At 39.9% G+C, this 22238-nt stretch overlaps 1 protein-coding gene across 2 annotated transcripts in view; it reads left to right on the forward strand.

The window, feature by feature from the left end:
- Positions 1–212: 212 nt before the first annotated feature.
- The window catches only part of LOC130911117 (probable asparagine--tRNA ligase, mitochondrial), a 28017-nt gene continuing 5991 nt past the window's right edge, over positions 213–22238 (forward strand). For both annotated transcript variants that reach the window (XM_057828835.1, XM_057828834.1), the window contains exons 1-12: positions 213–482; positions 3656–3765; positions 3833–3953; positions 10387–10527; positions 10595–10675; positions 13036–13130; positions 13257–13389; positions 19328–19426; positions 19510–19547; positions 19667–19733; positions 19802–19939; positions 20003–20100. In XM_057828835.1, coding sequence (XP_057684818.1) covers positions 342–482; positions 3656–3765; positions 3833–3953; positions 10387–10527; positions 10595–10675; positions 13036–13130; positions 13257–13389; positions 19328–19426; positions 19510–19547; positions 19667–19733; positions 19802–19939; positions 20003–20100 — 1262 coding nt within the window. In that variant the 5' untranslated portion in view covers positions 213–341. The remainder of the gene's footprint in view (positions 483–3655; positions 3766–3832; positions 3954–10386; positions 10528–10594; positions 10676–13035; positions 13131–13256; positions 13390–19327; positions 19427–19509; positions 19548–19666; positions 19734–19801; positions 19940–20002; positions 20101–22238) is intronic.

The following is a 22238-nucleotide window of genomic DNA, read 5'->3' on the forward strand; positions in this document are numbered from 1 at the left end:
CTATTTGTAAGATTGCCAACAGCCTCGGGTTGACAGGCATGCGCTTGATGAATTTTGGAACTAGACTTCACGCTCTTTGGTAAATTGAAGGGAAACTACATCTTCCAGATGCCCCGAAGAGTATCCGTCTAAAATCTCATTGGATATTTGTCAAACCACGTGCCCCATTGGCCCAATAGCGGAAGACACAACCAGGAAGTGATAGAAAAAGATGTGCGGAACCAACGTGAATGTCAAATGAAAGCGAAACAAGCTATTCGCCGAATAAATCACTGAAAAGCCTGTTGGTTTATGTTTTCAAAGTATTCCTGTAGCGCATTACGTGTCGTGATGTTACTAAGATGCTTCGGACTGCTGCACGCACGCTTTCCCGGAGAGTGTTCCGACAAACTCTGAGGGATTTCTGCGAGAAGGTGCCGAGGAACCTTCGGGTTTCTGAGGCAATTTCAGGAGCTGGATTGGGAAAAAACGTCCAAATTCAGGTAACTTTTAACGCACGTGTGGTCGAACGTTTAATATATAAAGCGGAACATCTACTGTACATTTAGCACATTTCAGGATCTCGCATCTTGTCCGGAGTCTTGTCTTGTACTTATTATTACCTTGGTAATATGTGTATCAAGTTTTCAGTCTTACAACCTGCTAGTCATTGTTAGTGCCAAATTTTCCCATTTCCCCTGAATACCTCACAACACCCCCAGTTATTCGTGGACAACAAGGTCTTGATAGTCCGAGAAATTAGAATTGATGGAGATATGTTTCTTGAATATGCTGCAGCATAGACTTCACTATTAGTCAGTGTTGTTAATTTTACTTTAAAAAAGTAATTAATTACAGTTACAAATTACTTCTCCCAAAAAGTAATTGCGTTAGTAACTCAGTTACCTGAATTTAAGAGTAATTAGTTACTTGGCAAAGTAACTAGTGATAATTTTCATGTATTGTTTTTTTTCTCCCAAAAAAAAAAAAAAAAAAAAAAAAGTTCGCACAATGTGAAGTTTAAAGGGTTTTTGGGACAATTGGCCCTAGCCCAATTCTTTACCCTCCACTTAACTAGACTCAAGGGTATTGCGATAACTAGATAGTAACCTTTGCTATGTGTGGAAGTCATTTAAAGTTGTGAATCAACCGTTAAAGTTGTTAAAATTGCGCCTGCTATTGCATTAGTTCCCCTCTGTCTACTTTCAACATGTGTACGTTTTAAAACTGTTTCATCATTTAAAGATAGATTTAAGTCAAGATTTTGCCGATTTAGGACCATTTTAGATTAAAAAAAAAAAATTGGTTCGCTAGGAAGGATCTCTACAACAGAGCCTTCCTGAGAGGTCTACTGCTTTAAGATGGCGGCTGTTTACTAACGCATGTAGTCCTTAAACATGTTGCCAATGCAGCCATGTCTAACATTTGCACCTAGTTCTATAATATGTGATATCTACCGTATCATGTGGGCGTAGTTTGTAGACTACAGTCAGGTATTATAGGCCCTACTCACCTACGTCACAAAATGACATGTCGCTGTATCCGGCCGCCATATTGTCCATCATTTTTTAGACCTATTCTCAATGGTTTCAATTAGTCGTGCAAGTTATAGAGCAATTCATGGAAGCCCCGGTGTTATCTGACGCTGTAAACTCATTGGATGCGCTGCATAAAAGGCGTTATGTGGAAAAGCTTCAGTTTATCCATTCGCCAGATCCATATTTGATGCCTAAATCGATGTTTTTCGACCCACTGTCTTCGTCGTCTCTGCCTGACATCTGCTACCCTGATATTTACAACTATCTTGTCCACACAAAATCAGCTTATTCTCACGAAAGTTTGAAAAACTTTAAGAGCAGCACTCTAAGCAACATTACCCCGTGTGACTGTTTACTTCCAATTTTCTAAAATTGCGACAATCAATAAAAAAAAAAAAGTTGACTGTGACACGTCAAGGATAGGTGCATATTGGACTATTTCTTCAATAAAATACACAACTGTGTCTGCCTCATTTGCAAAGAGACAGTCGCGGAAGATGCGCAACAAGAAATTAAAGCAACTTGAAGCTAATTTAATTTCACAGCAGCAGTATTTCGCAAGAGCCCGAGGGTCGAAAGAGAACGCCACAAAGGCGAGATTGTTGAAATTATGAATTAAAAATAAATAAATAAATAAAGCAAATGTGACACACAGAAGGGCTTGCTAAAATTTCTTTAAATGTATTGTTCTACGTAAATCAGCCCAGGTAGCCCCCCACATTTTTACCACACCAAATCTGGCCCCTTTGCAAAAAGTTTGGACACCCCTGTTTAACTGATGATCCGTAGACGAGGCCAGCTTCTTTCACTTGTTACCAGCTAAATATTATTCAAAAAATAAAGATGGTGGAAGAAATAAGCATCTTGAATTTGAAACGGTATGTTGTCAGCGATTAGCCTAGCAATGATCTTAATTGTGGTTGTCAGCCCAAAACCCTCTAAATATATATTAAATGCATCTTACCAGATATAAAATGACTACTACATAATCTGTGGTAATCGTTTGGAGCCCAGTTTTCTCGTCTAATTGCAGCAGTCCATCTCGCTCTCCTCTCCGGGTCTCTCGGAATACGGTAGAATCTCAAGTCTCTCCGTCTATCTTCTCTGTTATTGCAACCGACCGCCACACACGCCTTCACCATTTTGATTAATAATGTTAACGAGCAGAAAAACACGCCATAATAGGAGGAATTTACGTAGCGGTAATGCATCAACAACGACGAGTTGATGGACAATATGGCGCGGGGGCGTGGTTGTGACGTCATGTGAGTAGGGTCTATAGGAGCCACCTAGCATCGTGTTTGCAACGGCGTCTTCCCCACTCCTGCTCTGCTCTCTCGTCTCCGTGAGTCCGTCTCTCTGACTTTTTTTATTCAACCAACTTAGTAATGCATTGTAACGCACGTCTTTCCCGCCTCAGTAACGGTAACGGCGTTGCCAAGATGAGAAAAGTAATTAATTAGAACGCCGTTATATTGTAACGCCGTTATTAACAACACTGCTATTAGTTGAAGGAAAAAGGCTCGGGGCCGCTCCTTAGGGGGCCTATTTTCAAAAACTTAAAATTAAAATATTTTCAAAACCAAAGCCGCTAGCGACCTAAAACCAAAACAGGCACCTCCCTCAGGCATATATGAGTCTCCATGAGCAGCGGCAAAAAAAAAAAGAAAATTCAAAGTCGATCCCTAATAAAATCCCGATTAATTAGTTTTTATACAAGTATACCAAAACTTAAAATAGCGATAAAATTCTCCGATTTTACACTAGATGCACAAAAATCACCAAATGCGGAGATAATCACCTATATTTTCAGGATCAATAGCAATATTTCACATATTGATCATAAATCATAGCTCATAAATGTCCCGTCCCCAGCAAAAGGTGTACATGCAGGTTATACTGTTATATCGTCCCTACCAATGTTGAGACCAAACGTAGGCCCTTGTAATGAAACTGGCAGGGCGCTCTGCTTGGCCCAGCCCCTTGCAGGAAGCCGTGGCGCAATGTCTGTAGGAGCTGTCTCGACAACTAATAGTGAAGTTTATGGCTGTATTTTACAGAAATTTCAAATTTCATGAGTTCAAAATGTCTGCTTTGAAACTTTTATGTATGAATAACTCAAAGCGTTTGTACTGCAGGGATGGGTTCGTTCCGTCCGAGCTCAGAAGGCAAATTTGTTCGTGGACGTCAACGATGGCAGCTGCCTGCAGTCGCTGCAGATTGTCGCCAGTCCAGAATACAATGACCCGTAAGGATTTGGATATTCTATTGAAGATCTACACAGATTAAAACTGTTGTTCTTTTTCTGAATTAAGGCAGCTGACATTCGGAAGCGCAGTTGAGATTTGTGGAGTTTTGAAGAAAAGTCTGCACCCCAAACAGCCTGTGGAGCTGGAAGCCGAGCACATTCACGTGGTTGGAGAATGTAACCCTTTGGTGAGGATGCTCTTATTTGTGCACTCTAGGAGTGGGAACCTCTTAGTACCTCACGATACGAAAAGATTTGCGATACAAAGCTCACGATAACCATGATCTGACGATATGGCGATACATCGGTCAGGAAATCATTGTAGGATTTTCTACAAACAACTAATAAACAGAAAAACAAGTTTCTGATGTGAATTGGAATGAGTTTATCACTGGTAGACGTCCAATCCGTTTGAACTGGGAGGGTGGCAGCGAATGAACATTCGTTCATTCGCTGCCATCCCTCCCACTTCAAACGGATTGAATGTCTATGGCCGTCAGTGGTAGCATATGCCAGGCAATGAGATGATTTTGGGCAATTTAAGATCATTAACCTGTTGATTTTCAGTTACTTCCTGTTGATTTTGGGGTATTTTATGGGTCATTTCAAGTTTATTTTGAGTTACAGAACAGGACGTGACCTGTGAATCACCCAAATGACACCTTTTTAAAACGATATCTCGATTCTTGACAGGAGCATATCAATTACCTTTTGGGATACAAAGTCAGGGTTTCCCTTAGGATTTTTTGAAGCTGTGGTGGTGGTGGACTGCATCTGAGTTTGACAACCCCATCATGTTGTGCCGTGGCGAATTTGTTTCGTATCATGACAAATAAGATTTTTTAATTTTAATTTTATTTTTTTTAAAAAAAATTCTCAAGAACCATAACAAAGATCTGTTTGCAAAGTTTGCATCCTGCCGGGGAACACTTGATTTTCCTGGACTTAAAAAAAAAAAAGTGTGTGTGTGTGTGTGGGGGGGGGGGGGGGGGGGGCGGCAATAGGTGGTCCATTTATAGTCAATGTGAGGCATGCTACAAGATGGTCCCCCTGTTCCTTAAGTGTGTCTTCACCTAGACAGGAATTAGAAAAAAAAAGAGATCTAGGAAATGAAAACACTCAAGCATCTCAAACGTACATTGTATGGTTCTGTACAATGTACAGTTGACCAAATGTCTTACTCAGTTCATTGAAGAAAAATGTCATAGTTCACTGTTGAGATGGGCACTGTCAACGCAATGGCTGACGGTTGCCGTCAGCAGCACTCCCCATTCATTAGTCTGTAATACCATCTTTGACATCGTGCTGACCTGATCCATATTCTGAAGCACAATCAATGGATTACCCATTTGGATTTAAATCAAATATGTTAAATTTACATTAGCCAATCCAACTTCAGTTCAAACTGAAGTGTCTTTGTGGGATAAGGAATAAGGAAACACATCTATATTGAACACTGTAAACGTTAGCATTGCTACACTGAGACTAATGGGGAAAAAAGACAACTTACTTTAGCCTGCTATAAAACATTGGCAGTCTTCTCCAAAATGCAAATTTGCGATTAAAAGATGACACTTCAAACATGAAAAATTGCTGGTTAACAGCATTTGCAAACGAAAAAAATGAAGAAAAAAATTGATTACTGACACCACATGCAATAACAAAAAGCATTTTTTGCGAAGTGTAAAGCTTATGGTTAGCGGTTTAGCGAACATACTGCTGGTGAACATTTCAAAATAAAAGCACGTCATGTTCGTCATATAAATAACGATTTCTGGAGTTAATCCCACATACTTTAGAATTCAGATTCTACTACTATTATATGTATAGTGATGTACTATAATATTAATGCTAGATATTTTTTTTTAAGAATTGTTTTGAATAATGTTGGAAAGGCGAGGTCAGTGTTCTGAATCTGTTTACATTCCATTCTTTTGCACTAGTTAATGCTGTCAGCTCTTGACCTCATTGTTTATTTGTGATTCACTGGGGTAATTTATGTGTTTATTAGACTTTAATAAAGAATTTATGTGTTCCAAAATGTTTTTGTGAATTAATAAGCGTCATCAAAATTCCATTGCTAAATTAGGGGGAAAAAAGGCAGGAAAAAATTATTAGATTAGTCGACTAATTGTAAAAATACTCGGCTGACTAATCGTGAGAAAATTAGTCGTTTGGGACAGCCCTAGTTGTACAGCAGATATGTCTAAAGCCCGGCCCGGGGGCCAAATGCGGCCCGTGGTCAAATTTCATCCGGCCCCCAGCCTCTGTCATAAAATCAATAACGTCTGGCCCGCACACTAACTTAATAATTTTTTTCAGCAGTACTGCTACCAGCATGTGAAGTAGCTTAAACACTAAATGCTGCTCCTCATTTACCCACTAATATGGCGACAATCAATAAAAAAAGTTGACTGTGACGGCCGACGCTTCAAGGATAGGTGGAAATTGGACTATTTCTTCATTAACATACGCAACTGTGTGTGCCTCATTTGCAAAGAGACAGTCGCTGTTTTTAAAGAGTTCAATGTGAGGCGATATTACCAAACAAGAACCGCTGACATGTACGACAAGATTACAGGGAAGATACGCAGCGAGAAATTGAAGCAACCTGAAGCTAGCATAATTTCACAGCAGCAGTATTTCGAGAGTCCAAAGAGAACGCCACAAAGGCTAGTTGAAAGATTGTTTAAATTATGAATTAAAAATAAATAAATAAAGCAAATGTGTTTGCTTAAATATACCGTATTGGCCCGAATATAAGACGGTGTTTTTTGCATTGAAAGAAGACTGAAAAAGTGGGGGTCGTCTTATATTCGCGGTCTAGACATTATACCCATTCATGACGCTAGATGGCGCCAGATATCATTGAAGCGATGTTCTGTCATGACAGATCTCAGCTACTCTTAAGTTTAACCAGTTTGCATTATTTTATTGCAATGTTTTTCCTTATTCAAATTTGTTTCAAGACTACAGTTACAGTTAGACTTCACTTTGATGGTTAATGCAGTTATTACAATTTTGTTGTTTTATCACAATAGATTGGTTTATTTACATTTCAAAAACCAGAAGCCATTCATTAACGAATGTCATTGTACTTTAGTTTACATATTTAAATGTTCAGATATTAAGATTTGAAGGAGGCAAAATAACATGCTTTTTCTCTCAAATATATTGTTATAATCATTTGTTTAAGATGTACTGTAATTATTTTCTGTATAAAAATTAATTTGGTGTTCTAAAAGTCTTTTTTTCAAACTTGAGTCTTGAAAAAGAGGGGGTCGTCTTATAATCAGGGCCTTCTTATATTCGGGCCAATACGGTATTGTTCTATGTAAAGGATGTCAGCCAAGGTCGGCCCCCCACATTTTTACTACATCAAATCTGGCCCCAATTGCAAAAAGTTTGGACACCCCTGTTGTACAGTGTACTGGAATGTTTTTCCACCACACCCTTCTCACGTTTTTTAACCCCTGACCTATTTTCATGCCTGATTATATCATTTTATGATGTATTATGTGATATGTTATTTTGGTGTTGTGGAGTGACACTGATGGTTTGGTAAACTTGTTAGCATGTTCTTTATGCTATAGTTATCTGAATAACTCTTAATAGCTATGTTACGTTAACATACCGGCCACGTGTAACATTATCATACTGTACACTTATTCAGCATGTTGTTCTCTATTGTATTTTAATTTTAAATTGCCTTTCAAGATGACATCTGTTCTATGGGTTTTATTTTATCAAGTAAATTTCCCTCCAAAATTTGACTTATACTCCAGTGCGACTTATTTTTTTCTCTTCGTTGGGCATTTTATGGCTGGTGCGACTTATACTCAGGTGCGACTTAGGCTACGTTCATACTACAGGTCTTAATGCACGAATCCGATTTTTTCGTGTTTTTCCGACTCGAGTGAGGCATTAACTTGACGGTCTGAACGTGACAAGTCGCATAGAACGGGACCATTTCAAATCCGATCTGGGTCACTTTCGTATGTGGTCTAAATCCGATCTGGGCCACATTTTTCCAGACTGTCGCGGCGGTCTGTACTGTCCAGTCCCGCAAATCGGATTTAATGCAGCAATTACGTCATCAAATAGCGAGAGAGTAGTTACCGTAGCGATGCACCTGTGCGTTATTAGCGCCTAGCTTGCAGTGAACACGGCTTTTGAGGAAGAGCTGAGCTTGACAACAGTCATAAAAAATAAAAATGGGTTGAGGATAAGCCTGAGAATGCTGAGTTTTCTCTCTGTTCCAAGTGAGCAATATTTCAACATTGCCTCCACGGCCGAGAGTCGGGACAAACTGCCCGTATGTGTGTGTGACGTGCACGGACAGTGCATGCATGCTATCGATCCATATAAACTTTGAATATTTGCCTAAACGGGGATTATTTATGTCTGTTATTTGTGTCCACCTTTTGAAAAGCAAAATATGATAGCCCTGGAATGACGGATGACGTCTGTCATTTGTTTTGATGGTGTCATATCTGTATGCCTTCTCAGTTGTTTTTTCTTTCCAGCATCTGATTCAGCTGGATGGGCGGGGCCGTGGCCGCACACCTGTGGCGCATTAGGAGCGCTCACTATTTAAGGACTCCTGTCACCGTCTGCGAGTGTCGGACTATTGCATATGCTTGTTCCTGCTTTGCTTACCGCTGTGTGCTCATCGTCATCCTCGGTGCCTTCCGACGTTCTTCGGTCGTGTTCTGGTTTGATCTTATTTACTATTGTGCTCTTCTGGATTTTGTAGTTAGGATTTTGTACTCTGTTATATTCACGCCATCTTGGGTGCTCTTTTAGTTATACTTGTTATATCCGCGTTTTCTAGCGTGCTCCCTAAGTTGTACTTGTTATATCCGCGTTTTCTAGCGTGCGCCCTAAGTTGTACTTGTTATATCCGCGTTTTCTAGCGTGCGTCCTAAGTTGTAATTGTTATATCCGCGTTTTCTAGCGTGCTCCCTAAGTTGTACTTGTTATATCCGCGTTTTCTAGCGTGCGTCCTAAGTTGTAATTGTTATATCCGCGTTTTCTAGCGTGCGCCCTTTATTATACTAATTAAACACAAACATTTGCTCTATTGATCTCCTGGTCTGTGTTTTTGGATCCACATTAACGGCTTGCCGTCATAACAGATGGTTCTGCGCATGCGGGTCTTCTTGCTTAGTGGGTGTCGGACTGCGAATTAGTGCGCATGCGTAATACTTGAACGGTCTCAATGGATAAAGGCAGTCTGAGCGGGCACGCCAAAAAAACGGATATGACAAAAAATCGGATTCGTGCATTAAGACCTGTAGTATGAACGTAGCCTTAGAGTCCGAAAAATACAGTAATTCTGATCTTTTCAAGCCTATCAGACGGGGACTTAATGTGTTTAACGGCGTCAGGGTCAAGCATCTCGCTGACATTGGCTTTGCAAGCAGGTAGTATTAATGTCTCTGCCACGGTGCGGGACTTTTTGGATTGAGCAACAAGTTCAGCAACAAGGTTACTGGCTGTGAGTCCTTTTTCATTTACGTTTCTAGTTTTTTAATTAAAAAAAAGTGCCTGTTTCCCTTTGTTTTCACGAAGGCGAACAAAATAGTCCATCCACTTGTTTTGAAGTGATGACTGTTTCATTTGGAGATGATGTTTAAGCTTGCTTGGCACCATGGCGCTGTCGGATAGCTGCTCGTGTCGCGTTCAAGAACTGCGCGGAATTCTAGCCATCGGCCACTTTGCTGTCCTCGACAGTGTGTTGGAATAAAGCACATGGGGAGGATTGACGGTTGTCACATATGGATAAAAGGGAAAGGACACTTTCATGTATATCGACATTAGACGAGTCTAATTAAATGATGTTCAGTAGACGTGCTGAGGTCCACATTGTCGCTGACAGCAATGTGGCTGATGGCTAGAAATCTGTGCAGTTCTTGAACGCAACATGAGCAATACCTCGCTCATCTGCACACGACCGAAACCTTCTACCTCCTCCTCCTTCCTACTGCAGCTCTGCCCGACGAAGTAAAAAAAACAAAAAAAACAAACAAAAATCATATAATATTATACAATATTGGATAATTTCTCGCGGCACACTGGTTGAAAAACACTGCTCTTGAAACAAGATAATCTCATTCTCAATTCAGAAAAGAAGAATTTGTCGATTGACATGCTTTGTGCTAAAATGCGAACGGGCAATTTAGGGGCCATTCAAATTAGATTGGCCCCACTCCTAAAACCACTATTGTAATTTCAAACATACACTTTAGTTTTGTGATTTGATTGTATTCTGTACATTCCCATTGTTATCTTAGAGATGCACACTTTTTCCTAATATACTTTTCTCATAATATGACTATTTAGAAAGTAATAAAATTGATCAAGAAGAAGAATGAGGTTGTAAATACGGAATACAATATTCCATATTACATATATTACATAATATTTACAACCTCATTCTCATCATATGACTAATTTAAAAAACTTTCAAATCTGGCTTTTTTTATAGAATATTATGTCAGGAACTTTTTTTTTTCCCATGGAACCCCTACTATTCCATCATGAATATAAACTCACCCTGACCTTTTTTTTTTTTTTTTTTTTTTTTTAAACATAATACGACTTATCATCACTTTGCAGGATTTCCCGTTTAAAATCAAAGAGCGCCACAAACTGGAGTACATCCGCCAGTTCCCACACCTCCGCGGCAGAACAAACGCCTTCAGCTCCTTGCTGAGGATACGCAGCGAGGCCGCTTGGGCCGTTCACTCGTTTTTCAAGGTGAGGTCAAATCAGCCGAGGGTTTGCCGAGCTAGCACCAACGCTTACTCTCCTTCCTGTTTTCCAGGAAAATGGTTTTGTGCAAATTCACACGCCGATCATCACCTCCAACGACTGCGAGGGGGCAGGAGAGCTCTTTCAGATTGAGGTGAGAGTTCCTGATGAGGTTCTTTAGCCTTTTGATAACTGAATTTAAATTTTACAAATGCGTTGGGGCAAATAAGTATTTAGTCAACCACTGATTGTGCAAGTTCTCCCACTTGAAAATATTAGAGAGGCCAGTAATTGTCAACATGGGTAAACCTCAACCATGAGAGACAATGTGAATGAATGTGAATGAAAATCACATTGTTTGATTTTTAAAGAATTTATTTCCAAATTACAGTGGAAAATAAGTATTTGGTCACCTACAAACAAGCAAGATTTCTGGCTGTCAAAGAGGTCTAACTTCTTCTAACAAGGTCTAACGAGGCTCCACTCGTTACCTGTATTAATGGCACCTGTTTTAACTCATTATTGGTATAAAAGACACCTGTCCACAACCTCAGACAGTCACACTCCAAACTCCACTATGGCCAAGACCCAAGAGCTGTCGAAGGACACCAGAGACAAAATTGTAGACCTGCACCAGGCTGGAAGGACTGAATCTGCAATAAGTAAAACGCTTGTTGTAAAGAAATCAACTGTGGGTGCAATTATTAGAAAATGGATGACATACAAGACCACTGTGAATCTCCCTCGAACTCGGGCTCCATGCAAGATCTCACCCCGTAGCGTCAAAATGATAACAAGAACGGTGAGCAAAAATCCCAGAACCACACGGGGGGCCCTAGTGAATGACCTACAGAGAGCTGGGACCACAGTAACAAAGGATACTATCAGTAACACAATGCGCCGCCAGGGACTCAAATCCTGCACCGCCAGACGTGTCCCCCTGCTGAAGAAAGTACACGTCCAGGCCCGTCTGCGGTTCGCTAGAGAGCATTTGGATGATCCAGAAGAGGACTGGGAGACTGTGTTATGGTCAGATGAAACCAAAATAGAAGTTTTATGTAGAAACACAGGTTTTCGTGTTTGGAGGAGAAAGAATACTGAATTGCATCAGAAGAACACCATACCCACTGAGAAACATGGGGGTGGAAACATCATGCTTTGGGGCTGTTTTTCTGCTAAGGGACCAGGACGACTGATCTGTGTAAAAGAAAGAATGAATGGGGCCATGTATCGAGAGATTTTGAGTGAAAATCTCCTTCCATCAGCAAGGGCATTGAAGATGAGACGGGGCTGGGTCATAAGCATGACAATGATCCCAAACACACAGCCAGGGCAACAAAGGAGTGGCTTCATAAGAAGCATTTCAAGGTCCTGGAGTGGTCTAGCCAGTCTCCAGATTTCAACCCCATAGAAAATCTGTGGAGGGAGTTGAAAGTCTGTGTTGCCCAACGACAGCCCCAAAACATCACTGCTCTTGAGGAGATCTGCATGGATGAATGGGCCAAAATACCAGCAACAGTGTGTGAAAAGCTTGTGAAGAGTTACAGAAGATGTTTGGCCTCCGTTTTTGCCAACAAAGGGTACATAACAAAATATTTCTCTCATCAGTCTCATCAGTGCCAGTCATCGTCCTCTTTCTTGATATCTCAGGACATTTAGGTGGCTGTGCGTGTATGGTGGGCACCGCATCTGCTTTCAGCAGCAATTTCTTAGCAAAACCTGATTTCATTTGTCCATAGTTTGAATAGCTTTCAGGTGTAAAATGTGCACTACACAAAACCGTGCCGGAGGCTGGATCTGCAAAATTAGCCCTCTTTGCACGGACTAACTTTACTCATTGTCTGTGTAGTCCAGCTCTTTTTCTCGCGTTTGCGAACTGTGGGTACTACATTGCGACAAATGGCTATTTGTACACCACATAGCATGACAGGTTTGAACCATTTTAGCGATTTTTTTGACAAAGCACGAACGCAACTCTCTCGTCGATAAACAACGATGGCACCTGCCTCGACCTTTTGTTTCCTGGCTGCGACGTCAAAGCCCCATTCGGCTGTTTCCGGAATACTTTCGGAAATGTTCGTAATTTTCAATCTATTTTCGATAATTGCTCATGAATGTGACTTATTTTTTTGTTAACTTTATTAATATTTGTTATCTTGCCACAAAACGGTTCTATTGATATTTCACAGCCCCTTAGTATTATAATTCTCTTTAATTCGTTATGAATCTGCTATTGCACCATATAGACATATTGTTCTATCAAACACAACAGTTGTTTTGGCTTAAAATACAGCAGTTTCTTTTAGAGAGGTGTGCGAGAGCAGAAACTGCTTTTTCAGTCTTGTCTGTGTTTTCCGCCATATGCATATTTTGTGCGTATATTTTAAAATATTTTTATGCACTTATGTGTTCCCTAGTTCTCGTTTATGTAGATTTGTTCAATGTAAATTCAGGCATGAAGAGGTTCATAAAAGAATATACCAATATGATAATTTTTTGTGTCTTTCTCGATAGGCTTCTTGTCCACAAAACAGCGAGGACGACAACTTCTTCTCGGTTCCGGCTTACTTGACCGTGTCTGGTCAGCTCCACTTGGAGGTCATGGCAGGGTGACGTGTTATTTTATGACTTTTTTTCTTTAAGTATCTTCAGCGGAATTACTTTGCAGCACCTAAGGGTAAAACCTTCACACACACACACACTGACAGTGTATCTCTCTATAATTATGCCTGTAGGTCATTTTCCAGAGTCTACACTTTCGGGCCGACCTTTCGCGCTGAAAACTCCCAGAGCCGACGCCACCTGGCCGAGTTTTTCATGGTGGAGGCGGAGCTGGCATTTACGCGGTCTATAGAGGATCTCACTAAGGTAAGCACATGCCACGCATCATCTGGTGCCATTGACTTCTATCGCCATCAGTGGTAGTGAAACATAGCACTCGGCAAGAATTTGAAAGAAAAATCATCTAACTCGCAAAAGCCTCCTCCAAATGTGTAAAAAAAAAATTTGAAATAAGGCAGTTCGTGCCACAAGCTACTAAGATACATCTAAAAAAGATGACGCAAAAGGTCCTCGTTTAGTTCACGGGTGTCAAACTCGAGGCCTGGGCGCCAGATCGTTATAAGTGACTCCCGTGAAAGTACCCTACTTTCTGGACTATAAGGCGCACCTGACTATAAGCCGCCAGCCACCAAATTTGACATGAAAACAGCATTTGTTCATAGATAAGCCGCACTGGCCTATAAGCCGCAGTTGTCCTCATTGTATTATGGGAAATTTACACCAAAAGATATTAACTGGTAATACTTCATTTGACAATGGCACTGTAAGACTGTCATGAGACCAAATAACCCACCATTAAGGTTTGAACCAATTGGCTGCTAAGCCTTATTGTCACTAAAAGCTTCATTTGGCCATCACTGCTTCCTTGGGGTAGACAGTCAACCTCTGCTGCCACCTGCTCTCAACACTGTTGTCATCCAACATTCCTCCTAGCATGCATGGCGTCGCTACAGATGTAAATAACAGTCATGTTCTGTGCTAATTATTTCTTCAGTTACTGTTCCAGTTGTTTCATTAATTGCTAGTTATGGTATTTGGTAACATTTTCATGGATAGTGGTGTCATGATACTGTCATAAGACAGTCATAATTATTACATGACACTGTCATAAGCATTCATGAATGCTTATAATAGATGTCAGTTAGTGTCATCCAGCAAATTATCTCACTTTTGAATGGACGTAAAAGATCTGGACATAAATGGATTTAGTGACATAATATGCCACGTGACACATATTGACATCTGTCATAAGCATTCAGTAATGCCCATGATAGTGTCATGTCATAATTATGATGTTCTCATGACAGTCTTATGATGCCGCTGTCAAATAAAGTGTAACCTATTAACCCAAATAAATCAACAAATAAGTCACACCGGACTACAAGCCGCAGGATTCAAAATGAGGGGAAAAAAGTAGCGGCCTATAGTCCGAAAATTACGGTAAATCTTTTTTTGCTGAAATAAAATATTTCATGGATTTTCTTCCTTTTTATGTTTATTATTATATTTTTAAACAAACAATATTAAGAAAATTAAGAGGCATTTAGTTTTTCAACTTTTTTTTTTTTTTTTTTCCAAATTAAAAAAATGCTGGGGTATTTTTCTGTAAAATATTTTTTAACTCATTTGCTCCCAGAAACGTATAAATACGTTCTATTTTTAAATGCTTCTTTGTCCCAAAAATAATTTTCTAAGACCCGCAACCCGATTCAACAGCAGTGAACGGTCGGGCAGCACGGTCGGAGCGCTGGCGGCATGATGCCAGGCGGCGCTCCGACCGAACAAAACAACCGAGAGGACGCCTGGGAGGCCAGGCGCTGGACGACTGAGCACAACGAGTGGGACCCACAGTGCTGCGGCTCGCCGAGCAGACCCCGCAGAGACACAAAAATAATCCATCTTTGTGATACAGACAACAATGAGGGAAAAGTTTACACGGCTGACGCTGCGACAACGGCGTCATCTCGGCGACAAAGCCTCATCTCATAGTAGTCATGTGTAAATAAATTGTTACTTTGCTATCAAAAGCTCTATTTGTCTGGTTGTTCGTGGTATTTTGTAAAAGGAAAATATTAATCAGATGTTTTGGATGTACCTAATGCAAAAAATAGCTTTGTTAAAGTCAAAGTTATGTTTGAAATGTATGCGTTTACAAAAAGCTGATTTTTTCCGTTTTTTTCATCAGAAATTGGAAAATTGCTCAAACTAAGCTATTTTCTATTGCTGATTTTTCTAAAGAATTGAAAAAGATATGAACTTACTTTTTTTCTGCTGAAAGAAGAGAGTCTAATCTTGCTTTTAGTGGGTTCCGTGTTTATACAGCAATAGAACAGAATTTTCTGTGGGCCTTGCAAAATTAGTCAAAATCCAGAAAAACGGCCGGGAGCGAAGGGCCTTTCTCTGGTGAAAATGGCTGGGAGTGAATGAGTTAAAGAGTACTTTTTCTTCCTTCGATTATCTAAAATAATATTGAGAAGCTAAAAAAGGTTTTGAGCAGTTTTTCAAGCTTTATCGTCAAATCTATATAACTATACAGTACTTATACAGTATTTAAATGGAACTTTGTGTTTGTGTGTGTTCATTCCCTATGGACTCCGAAACAGCTGGGCGGACTTTGACTAAATTTTACACAATTGTACTTTCTTCCTGAGAGTGTTCTTAGATGGATTTGATCTCTGTTGGCCTCGATTAAGTGCAGAAAATTAATTTGACTCCAAAAATTAGCATAGAAAATCCCTGATTGTGGAGTCGACAGCACCATCTTTTGGACAAAAGATAAGTCTCTTGCGATTGCAATGTTGCAGTTGGCTTCCAAACTTTACGGTTTCATTTACAAATTTAAATGTGGTGTGATGATACTTTGTGGCTTTGAGTACTCTAAAGACGCTTGTTATAAACACTCTAATGACTGTTATTTATTATGTGTTACACCCGCAACAGTACGTGGGTAGTAGTAGCACCCATGACTGAGATTGGTGGTTGCTGTTATGTTCCTGTGTTTTCTGTTCAATGAAGGCGTGTATGGGGCAGAGCAGCAAACGTGAAATATTATAGCTGTCTCTGTTTTCTCCACGTCGCTCGCCTCATTACTGTACACAGAGGAGTTCCAAAAAATCGATTATTACATGCGTCGTGATTCGACATGTGACGATTCGATTCCGATTCATAAAGGTTAAAAAACGATGATTTTCCCTCATAACTTTATGGCAACCGCTTGTAGCAGAACGAAATTCAAGACACGTCTGCCGCCCGTGCACCGTTAATGGGCGCACGCACGTTATGATGGATGATTTACTCCTTTTTAAAAGACTGGAAAATTTGTGTATGAGACAGGAAGGTACAGAAGCGCAACCCGGCGGTCGCTCTTTTGTGCGCATTTTTAGAGCAAGAAGGGAAGAGAGATAGTTCGTTGCTCCTTGTCTTGTAGATGGAGCAGCAGTAGCTTTAGGCCATTTCAATTGAAAAATGTCCTGAGTGTGTTGCTAAGACCCGTGTGCATCTATAAGAAATGAGTTCACGAACCCTCTTGTACTGCTTAGCATTTATTGTTGTTGTTTTTGAGATGTTTATAGTTAGCGCCGAGCGCTAAGCTAATTCGCTTACGTGTATTTCATATGCAGAACGTGGAAAACCATGATTAAGTACAGCGGTAACTCTACAAACATGCGAAATACTACAGAAATCTGTGAAAACAAAGTATATTGGTTAAAAGAAGTTTTATTTCTGAAGACACTGTTTCCAGAAAATGTGGAATTCATTCCAACTGTGTAAATTTTATTGCATTGTTGAGAGAAATAACTACTCCCTTTAAAATGGTTAATGTTTTTGCACTTCCTTGGAAAAAAAATTAATAAATAAAAAAGCAGCTTAAGGGCAGCTTTTTGTTGTATGGGCATGTTTCCATCGTTCCTGTTGAATCATTAGGATAATTTAGAAAAGTAATAGACATAAATTTGTATGGCTACTGTATTAACTATTAATGTACGATGCATTGACAGTCGCGATAATCATGATAACCGCGATCATCTTTAATACCGTGATCATTGTTCAATAATCGAATCGAAGCACCCTGAATCGTAATCGAATCGAATCGTGGGGTGCCTAAGATAGCACACCCCTACGTGTGCACTGTGATGGAAAAGTGATTGTGCTTTAACCCCTTTATGTTGTCCTTTTACTATTACTACATTGCAAATGCAAGTATGTTTTATCTGCCATTCGTTTGAATTAAGTTCACGTTACACAACGCTGGGCCATACTGCTAGTATGCTATCTATTTATGACTTATACCATGGATGAATTATCAGTCCTCTCATGACAATGTTTAAACGATTAATCGACTATTCATTTTAGGGCTGCATCTACCGATTGTTTTAGTAAACGATTAATCTATCAACTAGTTAGTTCGAGTAATCTGATTAGGAACATTTAATGCATTGGAGAACAAATTTTAGGAGATGTTGAATAAAGGCTCGCAAAGATTGCACTTTCAAAAGAGCATTAACTCATTCACTCCCAACCATTTTCACCGGTGCAACACCCTTCGCTCTCGTCCGTTTTACTGGATTTTGACTGATTTTGCAAGGCCCACAGAAAATTCTGTTCTATTGCTATATAAACATGGAACCCACCAAAAGAAAATGATTAGACTCTCTTCTTTCAGCAGTGAAAAAATAAGTTCATATCTTTTTCCATTCTTTAGAAATCAGAATTAGAACATAGCTTAGTTTGAGCAATTTTCCAATTTCTGATGAAAAAACAGAAATTGAGCTTTTTGTGTAAGCAAACATTTCAAACATAAGTTTGACTTTAACACAGCTATTTTTTGCTTTAGTTACATCCCAAACATCTGAATGTTTTCCATTTAGAAAATAACATAATCAACAAGACAAATTGAGCTTTTGAATGCAAAGTAACAATTTATTTACACATAACTAACTGAGAGATGACGCTGTTGTGGCCGCAACAGCCGGGTAAACTTTTCCCTCATCGCCCCGTCTCATAAAGATGATTTTTTTTTTTTTGTCACTGCTGGGTCTGCTCGGCGAACAGCACGGACTCAACGGCATCGTCCGCTGCACTGGTGGTCCCGGTCATTCTGCTCGGTCGTCCAGCGCCTGGCATCCCGGGCGTCCTCTAGGTTTTTCTCCATTCGGTCGTCTTCCGCCGGCAGCCTGACCGTTCGTTGCCGTTGAATCGGGTTGCGGGTCTTAGCAAATGTGCTACTGCCATCTAGTGGCCAGTTTTTTTTGCTTTAAAATGGATTTTCAGCTTTGTGCTTTGGAGCTAAATTGAATCAGAACCCAGAGATGTCTCTTGTAAAAAAAAAAAAAAAAAACAACAACAACAAAAAAAACCGTAAAAGACGAATAAAGACGTCTTTAGGGCACTGAAACAATTAAAAATAGAACGTATTAATACGTTTTTGGGAGCAAATGAGTTAAATGCAAATACAACATAAAATTCCTGAATTCATCTTCAAACTAAGGAAAATTGCACTTTAATTTAGAAATAAATTAAAATACCTGAGTTTAGCCTCAAACGGAATAAAAAAATGAGCATCTAAATGCAACAAAAGAACAATTGGCTAGCTTGCATAGCAAAGCTCTGCTAGCTTAAATGCTACGAAATGCTCTTTTTTTTTTTCAATGCTCTTAACAAATCGTTCAAACACATATGAACTCAAAAAAACTGCTAAACGTACCTATAACATAAATTACAAGTGCATAAACAAAAACTTACCTAATATTGGTCTTAACAGGTAGCAGCTGGATTCAGCTACGTTAAATGAGATATGTCATATTCACTGTTGCTTCTAGAAGGCAGTGTATCCACCCAAATCAATAAAAATAAAGGCAAACGCTTTAAAAACAAACCATTGCGACGTCACTCTAATTAAACAAATCCTCAAGGCAGCAGAATTTGAATCTAAGCTTTTTTTAATCAAATTAATCGATCAATCGTTGCAGCACTATTTCATTTGGTAATAATCAATTAGTTGTCATTTAAATGTGATGGCCCTAGTCATCAGACATAATGGCCCTCGAAATAACACCATAGCAAAGATTTAGTCACCCCTGCTATAGTTAAAAAACATGTGCAAAAGAAAAACTGGGATCACCTTTAGATTTCTTACCCAAAAAATTATTTTGAACCTGAAACAACATTAGTTGTTCAATGGCAGCAAATGAGTTAACATGCTTAGCAAGTCTTACTTTAATCATTGATGGCACGCCTGCTACAGGTCATGGAGGACATGTTCAGACGGACCACCGAGCACGTGTTGGACCGCTGCCCTCAAGACGTGGACTTATTTCATAAGCACGTGACACCAGGACACAGGGTGAGTCCCTGACGTTCTGCCCAGTAACAGGCCGACCAATGGTCTCATTGCGCTTTTCTTCTGCATCTCCGACTTGATGAAAGGATGCAGTGGAAACCATGTTGAAGGACAAATTTCATGTGTAAGTTGTTTTTTGCTTAGTCATTGAGTCACTAAACTATTCATAGATGGCAATCTTTTAAAATTTTGCTAGAGTTCACGTGCTTTGACAAAAGTTAAAGCAAGTCTTTCCACTTCCAGGGTGACCTACAGTGAGGCTATAAATATCCTTAAGCAAAGCTCTCAGGCGTTCGCCTTCCCTACCAACGTATGTATTATCACTTTGTCATCTAAGATGCTCAAATGCCACATTGACGCCCTCTTGGTGCTTCTCAGTGGGGTTGCGACCTCCAAACGGAGCATGAGAAGTACCTGGTGAAACATTGCGGAATGCGTCCAGTCTTTGTAGTCGATTATCCCTACCAGCTCAAGCCGTTTTATTCCAGAGATAACCAAGACAGTCCCCTTCATACGGTGGGTTGAAAAACGGCCATGGTGGAGTGAGTAGACATTATGACGTGGTGTTTTGAAGTGCAGGCGGCCGCTGTGGATCTTCTGGTGCCTGGTGTTGGGGAGCTGTGTGGGGGCTCGCTAAGGGAAGAGAGGCTGGACCTCCTAAAAGCTCGCTTGGAAGAGTGAGTTTACATTCATGCAGATAAACATATAGTGCAGTGGTACCTCAAGATACGAAAAAATCATTTCATGAACATTTTTTCATAGCCTTTTTTGCTTCATATTATGAAAAAAAATTGTCATACAACATATAATACTCACTGTAATGTATAATTCCCGCTCGCAGCAATGCAATAATATACTAGAGCTGTCCCGACTAGTCGACATAGTCGACGTCATGGATGACGTAAATCCGTCGACGAGCACATCATCCCGTCGACGGTTAATGAAGGGTTAAAAAAATATATGCGTGGAAAGTTCAGAATGTCGGACGCTCTGTATGCAAGCGGGGAAAGCGGCACAAAGCCAAAAGAGCACACCAGAGTGTCCAAAACATTGACTTATTTCAAAGAAACGAAGGAGGGTACACTCTTGTGTCCTGTCTTTTCAATGCCAAGCTTGGCTGCACGTCGGCCGTGAATAAACACCTAAAGCGCCGTCACCCAGTTTGTAAGTCCATCTAACTAACTAACGACATCTTTTATTGAAGTTGCTAAGCCTGTCGCGATACGCAAGGAGTCCATTTATCGCACGGCAAATAAAAATGAGGGCTGCGTGCTTGCATACAGTGGTGCGTGCGTGCTGATGGCATATGAGACTTCAGTTCCTTTCTCTTATCAGCACGCTGTAGAATTAAAGTTCAGACATACAAAATAAGAAAACACATCTATATGAAACACTAGCCACGTTTACATGCTGACTTTTATTCATACCGATTCAAATCATTCCGAATGGAAATTTCAGATCAGCTGTTTTCATGTCACTTCATCTATTCCGATCCAGCGTTTACATGTGACTGCCTTTATTCCGAAAGGACGTTTGACAACTGCCGTCTGACATGCGCAGATTAATCAAAACAAAGCGTCACGTTGCAAAACATGGAGATCGATCGTCGGAGTGCTGCTGTTTTAACTTTGACCCACTTGTTGTGTTTGTGGGGTCGTATCCGCTTCTGCTGTTTTGCTCTTTTGCCTTGTAGTAGCCGGTTTTCCACCGGTTTCTAATCTGGTCAACGCTCCGGTCTATTCCGGCTTCGTGTAACCTCTCGTGAACTTTTTTAAATAGTTCACTGTTCCTCGTTTTACGCCCGTCTAAGCGAGCAATTATATTCAATTCTTTTAAAGTTTGAATTAAATACAATCTTTCCGCCGGACTCCAATTAGGTGCGCTGTGCTTGAAAGCCATGTTGCAAGTGACGTTACTTACGTCACAAAGTGACGTCACCACGTCAGTACGGAGCATGTGCAGAAAGAACGCAACCAGACACCATTCCGCTTCCCTGTTTACATGATATAATTTTACTTCTAATCGGTTTGGGAAAAGGAATATTCCACCCCTGTGAAACGGAATGAAATTCCATTTGGTTTGGGCCTGTTCATTCCGAATGAGGTGTTTATATGGAACACATTTATTCGGTTTGAACAAATATTCCGATTGTAATTGGAATATTTGGCTCCATGTAAACGTGGCAACTGTAACGTTAGCACTGCTACACTGAGGTGAATGGGGGAAAAAGGCAACCTACTTTAGCCTGCTATAAAACATTGACAGTCGTCTCGTGAAAGCAAACTTGCGGTTAAAAGGTGACACTTCAAACATGAAAAATCGCTGGTTAACAGCATTTGCTAGCGAAAAAAAATATATCACTGACACTACATGCAATGACAAAAAGTGCTTTTTTGCGGCGTATAAAGCTGAAGTTAGCTGTTTAGCGAACGTACTTCCGGTGAACATTTCAAAATAAAAGCATGTCATGTTCGTTATATAAATAACGATTTCTGGAGTTAATCCCACATACTTCAGAATTCAGATTCTACACTAAGAATACCTTTAAAATGACACCCTTTATGAAAAATCTGATTAGCAATGAATAATTATTATAATACTATTATACTGTATGTAATATTATACTATAATATTAATGCTAGGTGTTTTTTTTTTTTTAATAATTGTTCTGAATCATGTTGGAAAGGTGAAGTCAGTGTTCTGAATCTGTTTACATTCCATTCTTTTGCCCTAGTTAATTCTATCAGCATTTGGACTCATTGTTTATTTGTGATTTATTATTGTTATTTCCTTTTTTTTTTTGTACTTTAATAAA

The sequence above is a fragment of the Corythoichthys intestinalis genome, unplaced genomic scaffold, assembly GCF_030265065.1.
Source record: "Corythoichthys intestinalis isolate RoL2023-P3 unplaced genomic scaffold, ASM3026506v1 HiC_scaffold_23, whole genome shotgun sequence".
In the NCBI taxonomy this organism is placed as follows: Eukaryota; Metazoa; Chordata; class Actinopteri; order Syngnathiformes; family Syngnathidae; genus Corythoichthys; species Corythoichthys intestinalis.